Raw genomic sequence first — 14,136 nt, 5'->3', positions numbered from 1 at the left:
GGCCGATAATAATCCCAACTTTAAAAATTCCCTCCAATAATCGCAACTTGTAAAAGTTTAGCCGCCATTGATCCTTTTCTAACAAAGGTGCACTTAAATCAGTTAACGAGTCTCTAGGTGTAACTGAATCTATTGAGGAGACCAAATTCTTATATGTTTGAAAAGGACCAATGGCAGCCAAACTTTTACAAGTTGGGATTGTTGGAGGGGATTTTTAAAGTTGGGATTATTATCGGCCAATAGGTGAAACTTAGGATTATTAAAATCCAATAACCCCTTAACAAATGATTTTTAATGTTTGTTGGTCATAGTACCCCCAAAGTCGTACAAAATTAAAACCACATAACCTCAGCTTCAAACATTTAGACCCCAAAGGTGTTATTTTGGGTAAACTATATGGACTACATGTGTAGTTAAATTTATATAAAACCAAATAATAATAATATATATCACCAACAATCACAATAGTTATTATTTTATACATACATAAAAGATCATAAAGACATTGATACACCCACACTTATTGCAAACTAGTTATTATGGATCCATTGCAACTTGAAAACTTGATTGAATCTTATCCAAAGAAGCACCGCCATCAGGTATTTGACTCTTGGATAGTACACGCCATTTATCAATTTGCCCCATCGAGTCTTGATCTATATTAGGAAGTTGTCGTTCTTTAAGCTTCTCAAAGATCTTTTTAGATTTACCAAGAAGCTGAGCTGCAATGCGGATGTTGTCCCCCCTTTTCTCTATTGCATTGTGGTGACACTTCAATTTTATGACACGTGGTAAGTTAGTAAAGCAAGCCAATAAAACATCTGCAATTATAGTCGATATCCTTTTAAATAACGCTTCGCCATTCATTTCTTGTTCACCAGAACACATCAATAGAGTTTTGCTGGTTCTATACATGGAACTTGCAAGTATGAACTCGTAACGTGAATGCTCTATAATTGACTTTTTGCTATTGATAAACCTTTCCCTGATTTTTTCTGCTTCCTTACCCAACCATGTAAGGATCTCCTCGGATGTTTTTTCTTTGTGGGTCTTCTTTTGGAGATTGATGTGTAGCCACGTGCGGTATACTTCAACTTCTTTCCATACACGTCTTGCCGACTTTCTTTCATTTACTAACTCACCATTTGCATCGAGACACTCTTCAATATGTCTTACAATTTCGAGACCTTCCCTCATGCCGGCAATAAGCCCATTAATATGAACATTTGCAATGCGAGGAAGTGCAATAGCAATTGCTGTCAACGTTACTACTACAAGGCTCCAACAATAATTGTGAGTTTCACCGCGAAATAAAGGTTGAGCTGGGTCGCTATCAAACTCTACTACTCCATGGAATCCTTTGGATTTCTCTAACACCATCATGAGATTACGTTGTTCGTTCTCTTTATTAAGGAGTTGCGTTATAGAATGGAGCGTATTTCTTAATATTCTTTTTGAAAGTTTCTCCTCCTCTTCGATCTGGACAACATAACTAGCATAATCTTCTATTTCTGAGCTCACATTGGGATTAGACGTGCTTACCACATTTTTAAACCATTTCAAAATGGACTTGAATAATTTCCAACAACACGAGAGCAAGATTAGGAAAGCTCGCGGAACAAGGCATGCTATTTTACATGTAACCAAAACCCCAATATGAAGTGCCATACAAAAATTCAAAAAAGAGTTTTTTACGTAATGGAAAACGATTTTTAAATGCCGGCCAGGGATATGTGAATGGACATGGTAACGTTTCCATTGTTGAAGCCTTTGGATCCAGTGTTTCTCAACTCGGAACACATTTAAATGGTTCTTGCTTAATTTTCTAGAGAGACTGTAGTGGCCAACAGATGTGAAACATCTGAATATTGGTGCAATACTGCCTACGAATATCCCAATTGACTGCACGACAAAAATTATCGGTAGGGACCACTTATATTTTGTAGTTCCAAGTTCTTTGAAACCAGTGTTACTAAAATCAGTAGTAGAACCTAAAATCATAGCAACGATTAAGCACATAACCCTGAAAGCAGAAGAAACCGGGGAGCAAGCAATTACAAATTGGGGGTTATGAGTTTCTGCCATCATCCAATATTGCTTAACATAAAGTTCAAGTCCCTCGGTGGAAAACATTTCCCCTTGATCCCTTGAAACCTCTTGTTGTGCGGCTTGTGCCACCTTGTATCTGTGTTCTAGTCCGTTTCTAATTGTTGAAACTGTCAAAGCTACTGAAAATGGATATAGAATGGGAAGTAAACAAAAAGTTACAACACCCAATAATGATAACATAATAGATTGAATCTCCATGTTCACAACGATAGTGATCAAGAGGACAGCCAAGGCCGTAATGTTCATTAGAAGCTCTTTGTCATCCATAAGCCCTAATGAAGGGAGAAAGTTGGCTAACATGGTGGCCAAGAAAAAAATGCTTACCATCTTTTCGTTAAAAAACTCATCACTTAGATCCACCGGTAGCTTCATTGCAATTCCGATAAGTGTGATTGTTGCAGCATTAAGAGTGAAAAATCTATTTGGAAACCAGAACTTCCATTGCCACATTGCTCGGACCACATCAGCTGCCATTGCAATGATACATATCAAGGATGCTACAGCAACATATAAGCCCACCCATGGCATCATTACTTCCTCAGTAGAAAGCATTTTGCTATCATTCGCCTCAGGAGAAGGAGAAGACATTTTGCTAAGATTCGGGAATAGTGAAGAATGTGTTTGATTTAATAGAGCAAGATCCAACCTGCTTGTTATATATTCAAATATCAAAAGAAGTTTAAAGATATCTGACTCCTTTAGTTCTCAAGGAACACCCGGCTCGACATAATTTATTTGTTGTAGTTGAAAGTGTATTAAATGAATTGGCTAAGCTTGACCCAAATTAAACTCACGTTTGACCCAAAAACTGAAAAAAGTACTTTTAATTTTAAGTATTGAATATTTTTTCACACTTACAAAATTGTGATATTGTTGGCAGTATAAAACATAATACACTACTAATTACGTAACATATTTAAAAAATTTAAATAAATAAAAAACTATAGTAATTCCATATTCAAATTTAAAAAAAAAATAAAATGCTCATTTTTAATATATATTTTTTTCTAAAAATTATCAATGTATGAAAAATTATGACTATTAAAAATTCGTTTAATAAATTAGTTTAAAAGTCAACAATGTTTAAAAATATGTATTATATGTTTTAAAAGTTTAATTACTTAAACAATTAAAATTATGTAAAATTAACTTTTTGTTCTCTTTATATGTATTATAATAGGGTGTGTTCATTGGGGAATCACAAAAAATTGGAAAACGGAACCATGTGTAAATACAATTTTACATGTAAAAAGACTCATTTATACATAATCATTTTCTAAAATTTTGCATATAAACATATGTGTAAATTGTTTTAATAAAAAAATAAACATAAAAAGTTTAAAAAATAGCAAAGTTTTTTTTTACAAAAGGTAGTTTTTTTTTTATCAAAAGACTTCTATTCTAGATGTGTTTATATAAAACATTCTCAAGGAAAAGTTATGTAAATTGGTTTTTATTTGTAAAAGTCAGTTTTTTGTATGTAAAATTCTTACTTCCTCACTATTTTACTTTTTTTGTGACACATAGAACTACGAAAAAAGTGATTGCTTAAATAACAAGGAAAAAACGGCCCACTAAATGTGTAGACTAATTTGTGAGATATGATGTTTTTTACATAAGAATATTGTTTATATTGAACTATTTTTTTTTTTTTTTTTTGTAAATTTACCTTTTTCTAACAAAAATATCGTCACAAGTTAATAATTTGTTTGAGAAGTAAATGCATGAATTAAGGCTAGAAGGTTGCGTCTAACTAAGAGCATTTTCAACACGAAGTTTGCCCATTAAGTCCGCTCCTCGAACCACCACGTAAACGGATGGGCATCATTAGAGGAGATGACTAGGATGGTTTATTGAGGGATTGGTTCGCTCCAACAGACTGGTCCATTTGGGATGTGTTGGGCCCATGGATTTTTAATTAATTAAAAAAATGTTTTCTTGTTAGTTAAAAAAACGATTTCTTATGTGTTTTTAATAAAAAAAAGGATTTCTTATGTTTTTTTAATAAAAAATGATACCAAATAAAAAAAAACATAATATATATGAAACAAATTTATAATAAAACAAAAATACTAGTTAATGGAAAAACTAAAAAATAAATAATTAGTTAATTATATTGTTACGAGTTTTATTTTTTATATTTATCTAAAAATAAAATAGTTATAATTATTAATTAAATTAAATAAAAATAGATTATATAATTTAGATATGGTTTAAATAAAATGAAAAAGAAGTGATAAGGTGAAGGTTTGAAATGGTTTGAAACTTTTTGTTGTTGTGTGGGAAAATTAGGTTTGAAATAGTAATGATTTGGAATGATGTTAGCAGTCTTGATTTTGGACCACCCTCTTTGTTGTGGATGCTTTATGTGTCATCTGTGTGTACGCTTATCTTACTATTAGAGTATTAATAATTGATTCTACCCCATGTAATTAAGTTATAAGCTATCATAAGTTTTGGATTTATGGATGGGGTTGAGTTTAAATGGTAAACCCATTTGAATATGGATTTATGTTGCTCCTTTTAAGATTAAAGGTTTGACTCCTGTCTAAGATGGATTACAAGTGGGAAATTTATACGTGCAAGAGGTTTATGGGTGATAGGCATTTATGTCCATGTGCGTATACATTTACGTTTGTACGTTTGTGTTTCAGTTACTTGTACCTACTACTCATAAAAAGTTCCCAAAAAAATTAGATCGAGTCAATCAATTAAAACAAAACATTGTCATACTTGTGCGAAGAAAAAAAAAACGAAAACGATGTAAAGACTATAATTTCAAAATGGGGCAAAATTGTAATTTATCAGGACAAATTAGCGTGTACCAGACGGCTGCCTGACACGAATAAAAATTACACCGAGTCAACCGATTAAAACAAAACTCTACCATAGTTTTGTCAAATAAAAAAACTAAAAAGATAGCATGACTGTAATTTTACACCGGGGGAAATTCGTAATTTTACATGAAAAAAATAAAAAACGATGGCAAAACCGTAATTTTGAACTGAGAGCAAATATTGTAATTTGGCTCGGAGGAAAAAAAAAAGCAAAACCAATAGCAAAAGTGTAAATTTAAACGGGAAAATATCGTTATTTAGCTGGATGAATGAGGAAGTGCCAGACAGTTGTCTGACACTATTTCCCTTCATGGGAATTGTATGAAATATAAATATAAATATAAATAAGAAAGAAGTCACTAAATTAGATGTTCATAGTTGATGGAAATTACTGGTTAACAAAATTTATTATTTTTTCAATGGCTAAATCTACGCACTATGGGAATTGAACTCACGACCTCCTACTATCTCAAACCTTATCTAATTTACCAACACCATTAGGCTAATCCTAAGGATTTTTTTTGAAAGGTGTGAATTATTCGCGAATGTCAGGACATTTAGCATACGTTGTCTTAACCGGGTCCGCGCTAGAGAGCCCCATCGCACAATAGATTCACAATTTAAACACCTCAATGGGAAACCCTTATCACCCAGACTTGAACTTGAGATTTGGAGAGAAAAGCTCACCTGGGCCACCATATATAGAGCTTAAATACCAGTGGCCACCACTAACACTAGTGATGGTTGGCTATTCCTAAGACCACCCGTAGTGGTAGAGAAAAATAATGCCCCCACCATGGGGCATTATCCGACACGTGGCATCCTAGTCAGCGTTGGGCATTATAGCAAAAGTGGCGTAGTGGGACATTATTCCAATAACGCCCCTTCCAATTGTTAAACAAAAAAAAAAAAAGCAAAGAGATGGGATTGGCTGGTCAAACTTGTGCACATGCAATGGTGGGTGATTGTCATACATGCTTAACATTGATTGGCCCCCCAAAAATTAACAAAGCGTTATAAATAAAACGCTGGAACCAAATTTTTGAAATTTAAAAAAAAAAAAACGCCCCATGTAATGGTGGGAGGGGCGTTTTTAGGCGTTTTTTTTCAATTTTTAAAAAAAAAAACGCCCCACTACGGACGGACTAAGTGAATTACTAGTTAATCAATTAATGTAGCTTTTTTTCTTTTCATTTGCTATTTTTGTCCATTGAAGAGGATAAGCCAAGTAACAAGCAATTAGTTATAGCCAGAGTGTGAAAAGTACCTTTTCAGATGCTACGTGTTACTCGGTTGTGCACCTCAATCCAACCTGAATTTTATAATGTCGATGGTCGCTAGTTGTGGCTTCGTGAGAAAACAAAGGAGTCGTGAGACAAATGTGGGAAATGGGGAGAACTCAAAGGCGATATATATAGTAGTACAACATAGCCCTTTAAAAAAAAGTAAATTACATAAATATGGAAATTAAGAACTTTGTCCTTTTAAAAATAAAATTAGAATAAAGTTCATGCAGGGTTAACGTGATAATATTTTAGATTTATTTTTAACTTTTAAGAAATTATAAATTTACGTTCTTCGGAGATCTCTAATCCATCATGCCACACAATGTGGATAAAAGAATGTAGGAACCGTTCGCGTAATTGAATAAAATAAAACAAATTTTATTATTACTGATTACAATACAAAATGAAGAAAGCAAAAAATACAATACAATTACAACTGAAATAAAACCAAAATACAAGAATGGGGTAGAAGAAGAATGGCTGAGGCACGTGTCCACACGCTTCCCTTAAAACAAATTCCGAGTCTCCCAAGAGTACTCGTTTTGTTTCCCAGGGTACAACAGCCTAAGCAGCGTACTGCCGGAGTTCGCCTACAACCCGAAGGTTACCTTGAAGAGCAGCAAGAAAAGATCAGAAAAAATTCTAGAGAGAAAGTTGAATAGCTGTTGTGTCGCTGGTATTCGTTGGGGTCTCCTTCAACAAGGTATGGAGCTGTATATATACATCTCCCGGTTTGAAACAGCCAAAAATGAATTAAATGAGAGGTTTAAATTGCATTAAACGTCTTCAATGCAATTTAATACGTCATTTAATTCTCAGTCAAAGCTTATTAACTCGTCAGTTACGAAGCTGGACTGAAACTTCACTGTCATTCAATGCTGAAAGCTTCTGCGCGCGCGGCGCGCGCAAGACACACTGCCGCGCGCGCAGGTATGTACCCGCATGCGCGGTGCGTCCACTTGGCTCAAGTCCATGTGCGCGTGCGCCACGTCACCTGTGTGCCTATACGAGCGCGCCACACAGTCGCGCCGTATTGGCTCACTCTGGTGCGCCGCGCACGACACTGCAGGACCCATGCACCATGCGCGCAACCGCGCGCCATGTGTACTCGCACGCGCATGCGCATGACTGCCACGTCATGCGCCGCATCACCTACCACTTGGTCCTTGCAACCCTTGTGCTCCACCACGCGCGCGCGGTCAAAAATACAAAGGCGGCTCTCAAGCGGCTCGCGGCGATGCGAAGTGCAAAGTGCGCCATCAAAGCGCCACATTGCGCCTCATCGCCCACGCCACGCGCGCGTGCGCGAGCGGGTGCGAGTGCGAGTTAGGGTGCTCCGCACCCTTCGCGAGGACACTAGTGTGTTCTTCCATGAAACAATAAGGATGGAGAGTTCCACCTTAAATACCCATTTAAGTTCCATCTCTCCTCCTATGTGGGACAAGGTGCTACTTTCCCTTTAGTTTCAACATTGAATGTTCCAAACACCCAACTTTGAGCATCGATATCTCATTCATCTTAGCTCGGTTTTGGACGTGGTTTAGTTCGTTGCGAAGCTCTTCCAACATAGAACACAAACCCACAAATAAATATATAAAACCCGCTCATTTTATTATATTTATTTCTAGTCCAAAATAGGAAATAATCATTTTCCTATATTTGTGAAAAATGCTATTTTCACCTATTTTTCCAACAATCCCCCACATGAAAAATGCTATTTTCATCAAATTTCCAACAATCCCCCACATGTATGGAAATGGATCTTTTCCTTACACTTTTCAACGATAAACTTCGACAGTTGAGCATTGCAAGATAGGTAGGTTGAAGCCTTTGAACCTTCTTTTGTGAAGCGCACTTAGCTTACTAGCGGTGTGTAGACGCGATGTCCTTGAACATACCCCCATTTGTGTAAACGACAATACACTTCACACAATACTCTCCCTGGTTTGGCCAACTCCTCATTGTCGTGTCCTATTATGGTCCTGGAACACTAGCCTGGTTCTGCGAGAGCTCTAGGATTTGCGCACCCCACAAATCCATTTGAAGCGACCCCACTTCTCTCTAACATAGGTGATTCCCATGAATCATTAAAAGCATCATGGTTATTTGATTTCCCGAAATCATTAACCTTAATATGCTTAACCTCAGTTCATGTCACTGATTGGAATGGACTAGGAAGTATATATAACTCCCTTTTATTTAGTTTGGGGTACTCCCCCACGATGACGTCGTTTTGGTAATATGATTAAGTTGTCCTATTGAACTTAGATCTTGGGATCTCCAGTCAACTAAGTTAGGTTTCCCTCATATTCACAGTTACCACGGGCTTTAGTCCCATTCCTCTTGACGACGTTTCTACTAACTCTTTGCTTAAGCCTTTTGTAAACGGGTCCGCAATGTTATCCGCTGATCTCACATAATCAATTGTGATAACACCCGTTGAGAGTAGTTGTCGTATCGTGTTATGTCTACGTCGCATATGCCTTGATCTGCCATTGTACATCAAGCTTTGAGCTCTACCAATCGCTGATTGGCTATCACAATGTACACATATGGCTGGCAAAGGCTTTGGCCATCTTGGAATATCTTCCACGAATTGACGTAGCCATTCCGCCTCCTCGCCTGACTTATCCAAGGCGATAAATTCAGATTCCATTGTGGATCTAGCTATGACTGTTTGCTTAGAAGACTTCCAAGCAATAGCAGCTCCTCCAAGTGTAAACACGTAACCACTTGTTGATTTGGAATCTTTATTATCCGATATCCAGTTTGCATCAGTGTATCCTTCGATCACTGCTGGTTGTCGGGTATAATGCAGTCCATAATCTCTTGTGTATCTTATGTATTTAAGCACCCTCGTGATAGCTTTCCAATGATCCGCGCACGGATTGCTGGTGTATCTACTTAGCCTACTCACCGCGTAAGCCAAGTCGGGTCTAGTACATGTCATTAGATACATTAGACTGCCAATAATTCTTGAATACTCTAACTGAGCAACTCCTTCTCCTTTATTCTTCTTGAGATGTTGGGAGGTATCAACTGGAGTTCGAGCTACACTCGTATCTCCCGAGTTGAATTTTTCAAGAATTTTATCCACATAGTGAGATTGACTTAACACAAGACCATCTTGGGTTCTTATGATCTTTACTCCAAGAATCACATCAGCTAAACCCATGTCTTTCATGTCAAATCTCGCTTTCAACATGCTTTTAGTACCTTTGATAATTTTATCATTACTCCCAATGATAAGCATATCGTCTACATAAAGGCATAATATCACATAACCTTCATTTGTGTCTTTGAAATAAACACATTTGTCGCACTCATTTATTTTGAAACCATTATCAATCATGACATGATCAAACTTTTGGTGCCATTGTTTTGGTGCTTGCTTCAAGCCATACAAAGACTTGACGAGTTTACATACTTTTCCCTCTTGACCTGGGGCGGAGAAACCTTCCGGTTGCTCCATGTAAATCTCTTCTTCTAAATCGCCATTTAGAAATGCGGTTTTAACGTCCATTTGGTGAACTTCCAAATTTCTCAAAGCCGCTATAGCAAGAACCAATCTTATCGAGGTTATGCGCGTCACAGGCGAGTAGGTATCAAAGTAATCTAGACCTTCCTTTTGTCTAAATCCTTTAATCACCAACCTAGCCTTGTACTTATCAATACTTCCATCAGTTTTCATCTTCCTTTTGAATATCCAACGATATACAAGTGGTTTGCAACCAGGTGGAAGATCTACTAACTCCCAAGTATGATTTTGCAATATAGAATCTATTTCATTTCTTATTGCTTATTTCCATTGAGGTCCTTCTGAAGAGGAAACCGCTTCGCGATATGTATTGGGGTCGCCCTCAACCATATAGCTAACGAAGTCTGGACCGAAGGATTTTCCAACCCTTGGCCTTTTACTTCGCCTACGATCGCTTTCTTCAACCTCAGGTCGTTCATGTGTCTTATCATGAACCACCTCATCAACTGGTGTAGATGAACTTTCACCTACTTCAAAATTAGGTGTTGATGACGTTGCATGTGTTTGTCTTCTCAAAGGAAACACATTTTCAAAGTAAGACACAACGTTAGAATTCACCTCCATAATAGTGTTTACGTGTACATCAGGATTCTTGGACTCATGTACAAGAAAGCGATGTGCACTACTTTGATGTGCATACCCAATAAATATGCAATCAACAGTTTTGGGTCCTATCCTAAGAGCCTTAGGAGGTGGTACAGTCACCTTTGCTAGGCACCCCCACACTTTCAAGTATTTGTATGAAGGTTTCTTCCTTTTCCATAACTCATATGGAGTTTCGTCTCTCTTTTTGAGTGGTATCCTGTTCAAAAGATAATTGGCCGAGAGAATGGCTTCCCCCCACAGTTCGTGGCTCACCCCAGAACTTATCAACATGGCGTTCATCATTTCTTTCAATGTGCGGTTCTTTCGTTCCGCCACGCCATTTGATTGTGGAGAGTAAGGAGGTGTACACTCATGTACAATGCCACTTTTTGCGCATAACTCGGCAAAAGGTGCAACATATTCTCCTCCTCGATCGCTTCGCAAAGCTTTTATCTTCTTTTGAAGTTGATTCTCAACTTCATTTTTATACAAGATAAATTTACTTATTGCTTCATCTTTACTTTTTATTAAATATACATAGCAATATTTAGTACTATCGTCAATAAACGTGATGAAGTACTTATTTCCACCTGTTGTGGGTACTGCTTTTAAATCACAAATATCAGTGTGAATTAAATCAAGGGGTTCGGTTATTCGTTCAACCGATTTTGATGATGATCTTGTAAGTTTGGATTCAACGCATGTTTCACATTTATAGTGTGAATCAATATGGAATGTTGGTATACAATTTAAATTGATTAAACGGCGTATTGAATTAAAATTAACGTGACCTAATCTACCATGCCATTTATTCGATTCAGAAAACTCAAGCATATAAGCAGTAGTAGTAGCAATTTTATTCATGTTCTTGACAGCCATTACATTCAATTTGAACATACGATTTTGGGCATAGCTCTTGCCTACATACGTTCCTCGTTTAGTTAGTACAAATTGATCGCTCTCAAAAACTAAACGAAATCCAAACTTGTTAAGCAACCATCCCGAGACTAGATTCTTCCGCAAGTCTGGGACATACAACACGTTGCTTAGAGTGAGCTCCTTCCCCGAAGTCCACTTCAAGATCACCGTTCCTTCACCCATGATGTCAGCGGTGGCTGCATTTCCCATATACAGCTTCTCTTCTCCAGAAAGCGGCTTGAAGGTGGTAAAGAGGCTTTTGTCTGCACAAACATGACGGGTCGCTCCCGTATCAACCCACCAACCTTTTGGAGTGTTGGTTACAGTATTGACCTCATCCATCATTGCGCTTTTGTCGGAAATCATTGCCACTAAAGGCATTCCGTCTTCGTCCACCATGTGCGCACGCTCACGCTTTGGTTTCTTGCATTGGTTAGCCCGATGCCCCGGCTCATCACAGTTGTAACAAGTCCCTTGGAACGTTTGAGGTTTCTTTTTCACAACCCCTTTCTTCGGTCCAAGGTTGCTAGCCTTTGCTTTCCCTTTGTCCTTTTTCCCCTTACCCTTCGCGCCCTTAGAGGATTGCCCATGCTCAACCAAATTTGCGCTAGCAGAAGTTTGCGCAAGGCTGCCTTTTAGGGCAATTCTATTGTCCTCTTCAATCCGAAGACGAACAACAAGGTCCTCTATAGTCATCTCCTTTCGTTTGTGTTTAAGATAATTCTTAAAATCAAACCAACTAGGAGGTAACTTTTCAATCATCGCTGCCACTTGGAATGTCTCGCTAAGTACCATTCCCTCAGCATGGATGTCATGTAGTATAATTTGCAACTCTTGGACTTGGTTCATAACAGTCTTGTTATCAACCATTTTGAAGTCCAAGAAACGGGCGACAACAAATTTCTTTGTTCCCGCATCCTCCGTTTTGTACTTTTTCTCCAAAGACTCCCATAACTCTTTGGAAGTCTTGATATTGTAGTACACATTATACAGTGCATCCGAGAGACCGTTGAGTACATAGCCTCGACATATGAAATCCGAATGCTTCCATGCATCTACCGCGCACTGTCTTTGTGCGTCGGTCTCCCCTTCCACAGGTTGGGGAGCGGTTTCCGTTAAGAACCTCGCAAGGTTCATGGTGGTCAGGTAGAAGAACATCTTCTGCTGCCACCTCTTGAAGTGTAGACCCGAGAACTTCTCGGGTCGTTCAGCGTGATTTGCCACTGTGGACGCTCCCACAGTGGTGGCGTTGAGAGGGGTTCCCGTCACAACATTTGAGGTGTTGTTAACGTTGACATTTTCGTTCGACATGCTGAAAAAATTAAAATTTTAAAAGTTTAGTAAAAAAATTCTGATTTACGCAAAAACCAGAAGTAAACAATTAAATTTTAATTTTTACCACAAATTTACTGTTTAGGCTTCTAAGTCCAACTTTGAAGACCAAAAACAGAAAATTTTTATTAGTTATAACTTACTGATTGGCTTCTAAGTCCAACTTTGAAGACCAAATCAGAAAGTTTATTACCAATTTTTAGGACAATCTGAAAGTAACCAAAATGGTTTTCAACCAAAGTCGCACCTTTGAAGATGAAAACCAAAAAAAATCTGTTTTTAAAACACAAACTGAGTGAAAACAAAACTGGTTTGAATCACAAACAGAATGGTTTTGATTACACGAACGGTTTTAAAAATTTGTTTTAAGATTGTAGGAACCGTTCGCGTAATTGAATAAAATAAAACAAATTTTATTATTACTGATTACAATACAAAATGAAGAAAGCAAAAAATACAATACAATTACAACTGAAATAAAACCAAAATACAAGAATGGGGTAGAAGAAGAATGGCTGAGGCACGTGTCCACACGCTTCCCTTAAAACAAATTTCGAGTCTCCCAAGAGTACTCGTTTTGTTTCCCAGGGTACAACAGCCTAAGCAGCGTACTGCCGGAGTTCGCCTACAACCCGAAGGTTACCTTGAAGAGCAGCAAGAAAAGATCAGAAAAAATTCTAGAGAGAAAGTTGAATAGCTGTTGTGTCGCTGGTATTCGTTGGGGTCTCCTTCAACAAGGTATGGAGCTGTATATATACATCTCCCGGTTTGAAACAGCCAAAAATGAATTAAATGAGAGGTTTAAATTGCATTAAACGTCTTCAATGCAATTTAATACGTCATTTAATTCTCAGTCAAAGCTTATTAACTCGTCAGTTACGAAGCTGGACTGAAACTGCACTGTCATTCAATGCTGGAAGCTTCTGCGCGCGCGGCGCGCGCAAGACACACTGCCGCGCGCGCAGGTCTGCAACCTCACGCGCGGTGCGTCCACTAGGCTGCGCGCGTGCGCCACGTCATGCGCCGCATCACCTACCACTTGGTCCTTGCAACCCTTGTGCTCCACCACGCGCGCGCGGTCAAAAATACAAAGGCGGCTCTCAAGCGGCCCGCGGCGATGCGAAGTGCAAAGTGCGCCATCAAAGCGCCACATTGCGCCTCATCGCCCACGCCACGCGCGCGTGCGAGTTTCAACATTGAATGTTCCAAACACCCAACTTTGAGCATCGAGTGTGTGCTTCCATGAAACAATAAGGATGGAGAGTTCCATTGAATGTTCCAAACACCCAACTTCGCGAGGACACTAGTGTGTGCTTCCATGAAACAATAAGGATGGAGAGTTCCACCTTAAATACCCATTTAAGTTCCATCTCTCCTCCTATGTGGGACAAGGTGCTACTTTCCCTTTAGTTTCAACATTGAATGTTCCAAACACCCAACTTTGAGCATCGATATCTCATTCATCTTAGCTCGGTTTTGGACGTGGTTTAGTTCGTTGCGAAGCTCTTCCAACATAGAACACAAACCCACA

At 38.2% G+C, this 14,136-nt stretch overlaps 1 protein-coding gene across 1 annotated transcript; it reads right to left on the bottom strand.

Annotated features, from left to right (window-relative positions):
- Nucleotides 1–457: 457 nt before the first annotated feature.
- Nucleotides 458–6,319, bottom strand: LOC110891415. The gene is made up of 2 exons (XM_022139108.2): nt 6,214–6,319; nt 458–2,755 (listed from the first exon to the last, which is right to left on the bottom strand). Exon 2 carries the CDS (start codon nt 2,695–2,697, stop codon nt 538–540), a length of 2,160 nt encoding a protein of 719 aa, XP_021994800.1. The 5' UTR covers nt 2,698–2,755; nt 6,214–6,319; the 3' UTR covers nt 458–537.
- Nucleotides 6,320–14,136: the final 7,817 nt, after the last annotated feature.

The sequence above is a fragment of the Helianthus annuus genome, chromosome 11 (genome assembly GCF_002127325.2).
Source record: "Helianthus annuus cultivar XRQ/B chromosome 11, HanXRQr2.0-SUNRISE, whole genome shotgun sequence".
Taxonomy (NCBI): Eukaryota; Viridiplantae; Streptophyta; class Magnoliopsida; order Asterales; family Asteraceae; genus Helianthus; species Helianthus annuus.
The sequence above is the reverse complement of the archived record's forward strand: the minus strand, read 5'-3'. Positions and strand labels throughout refer to the sequence as shown.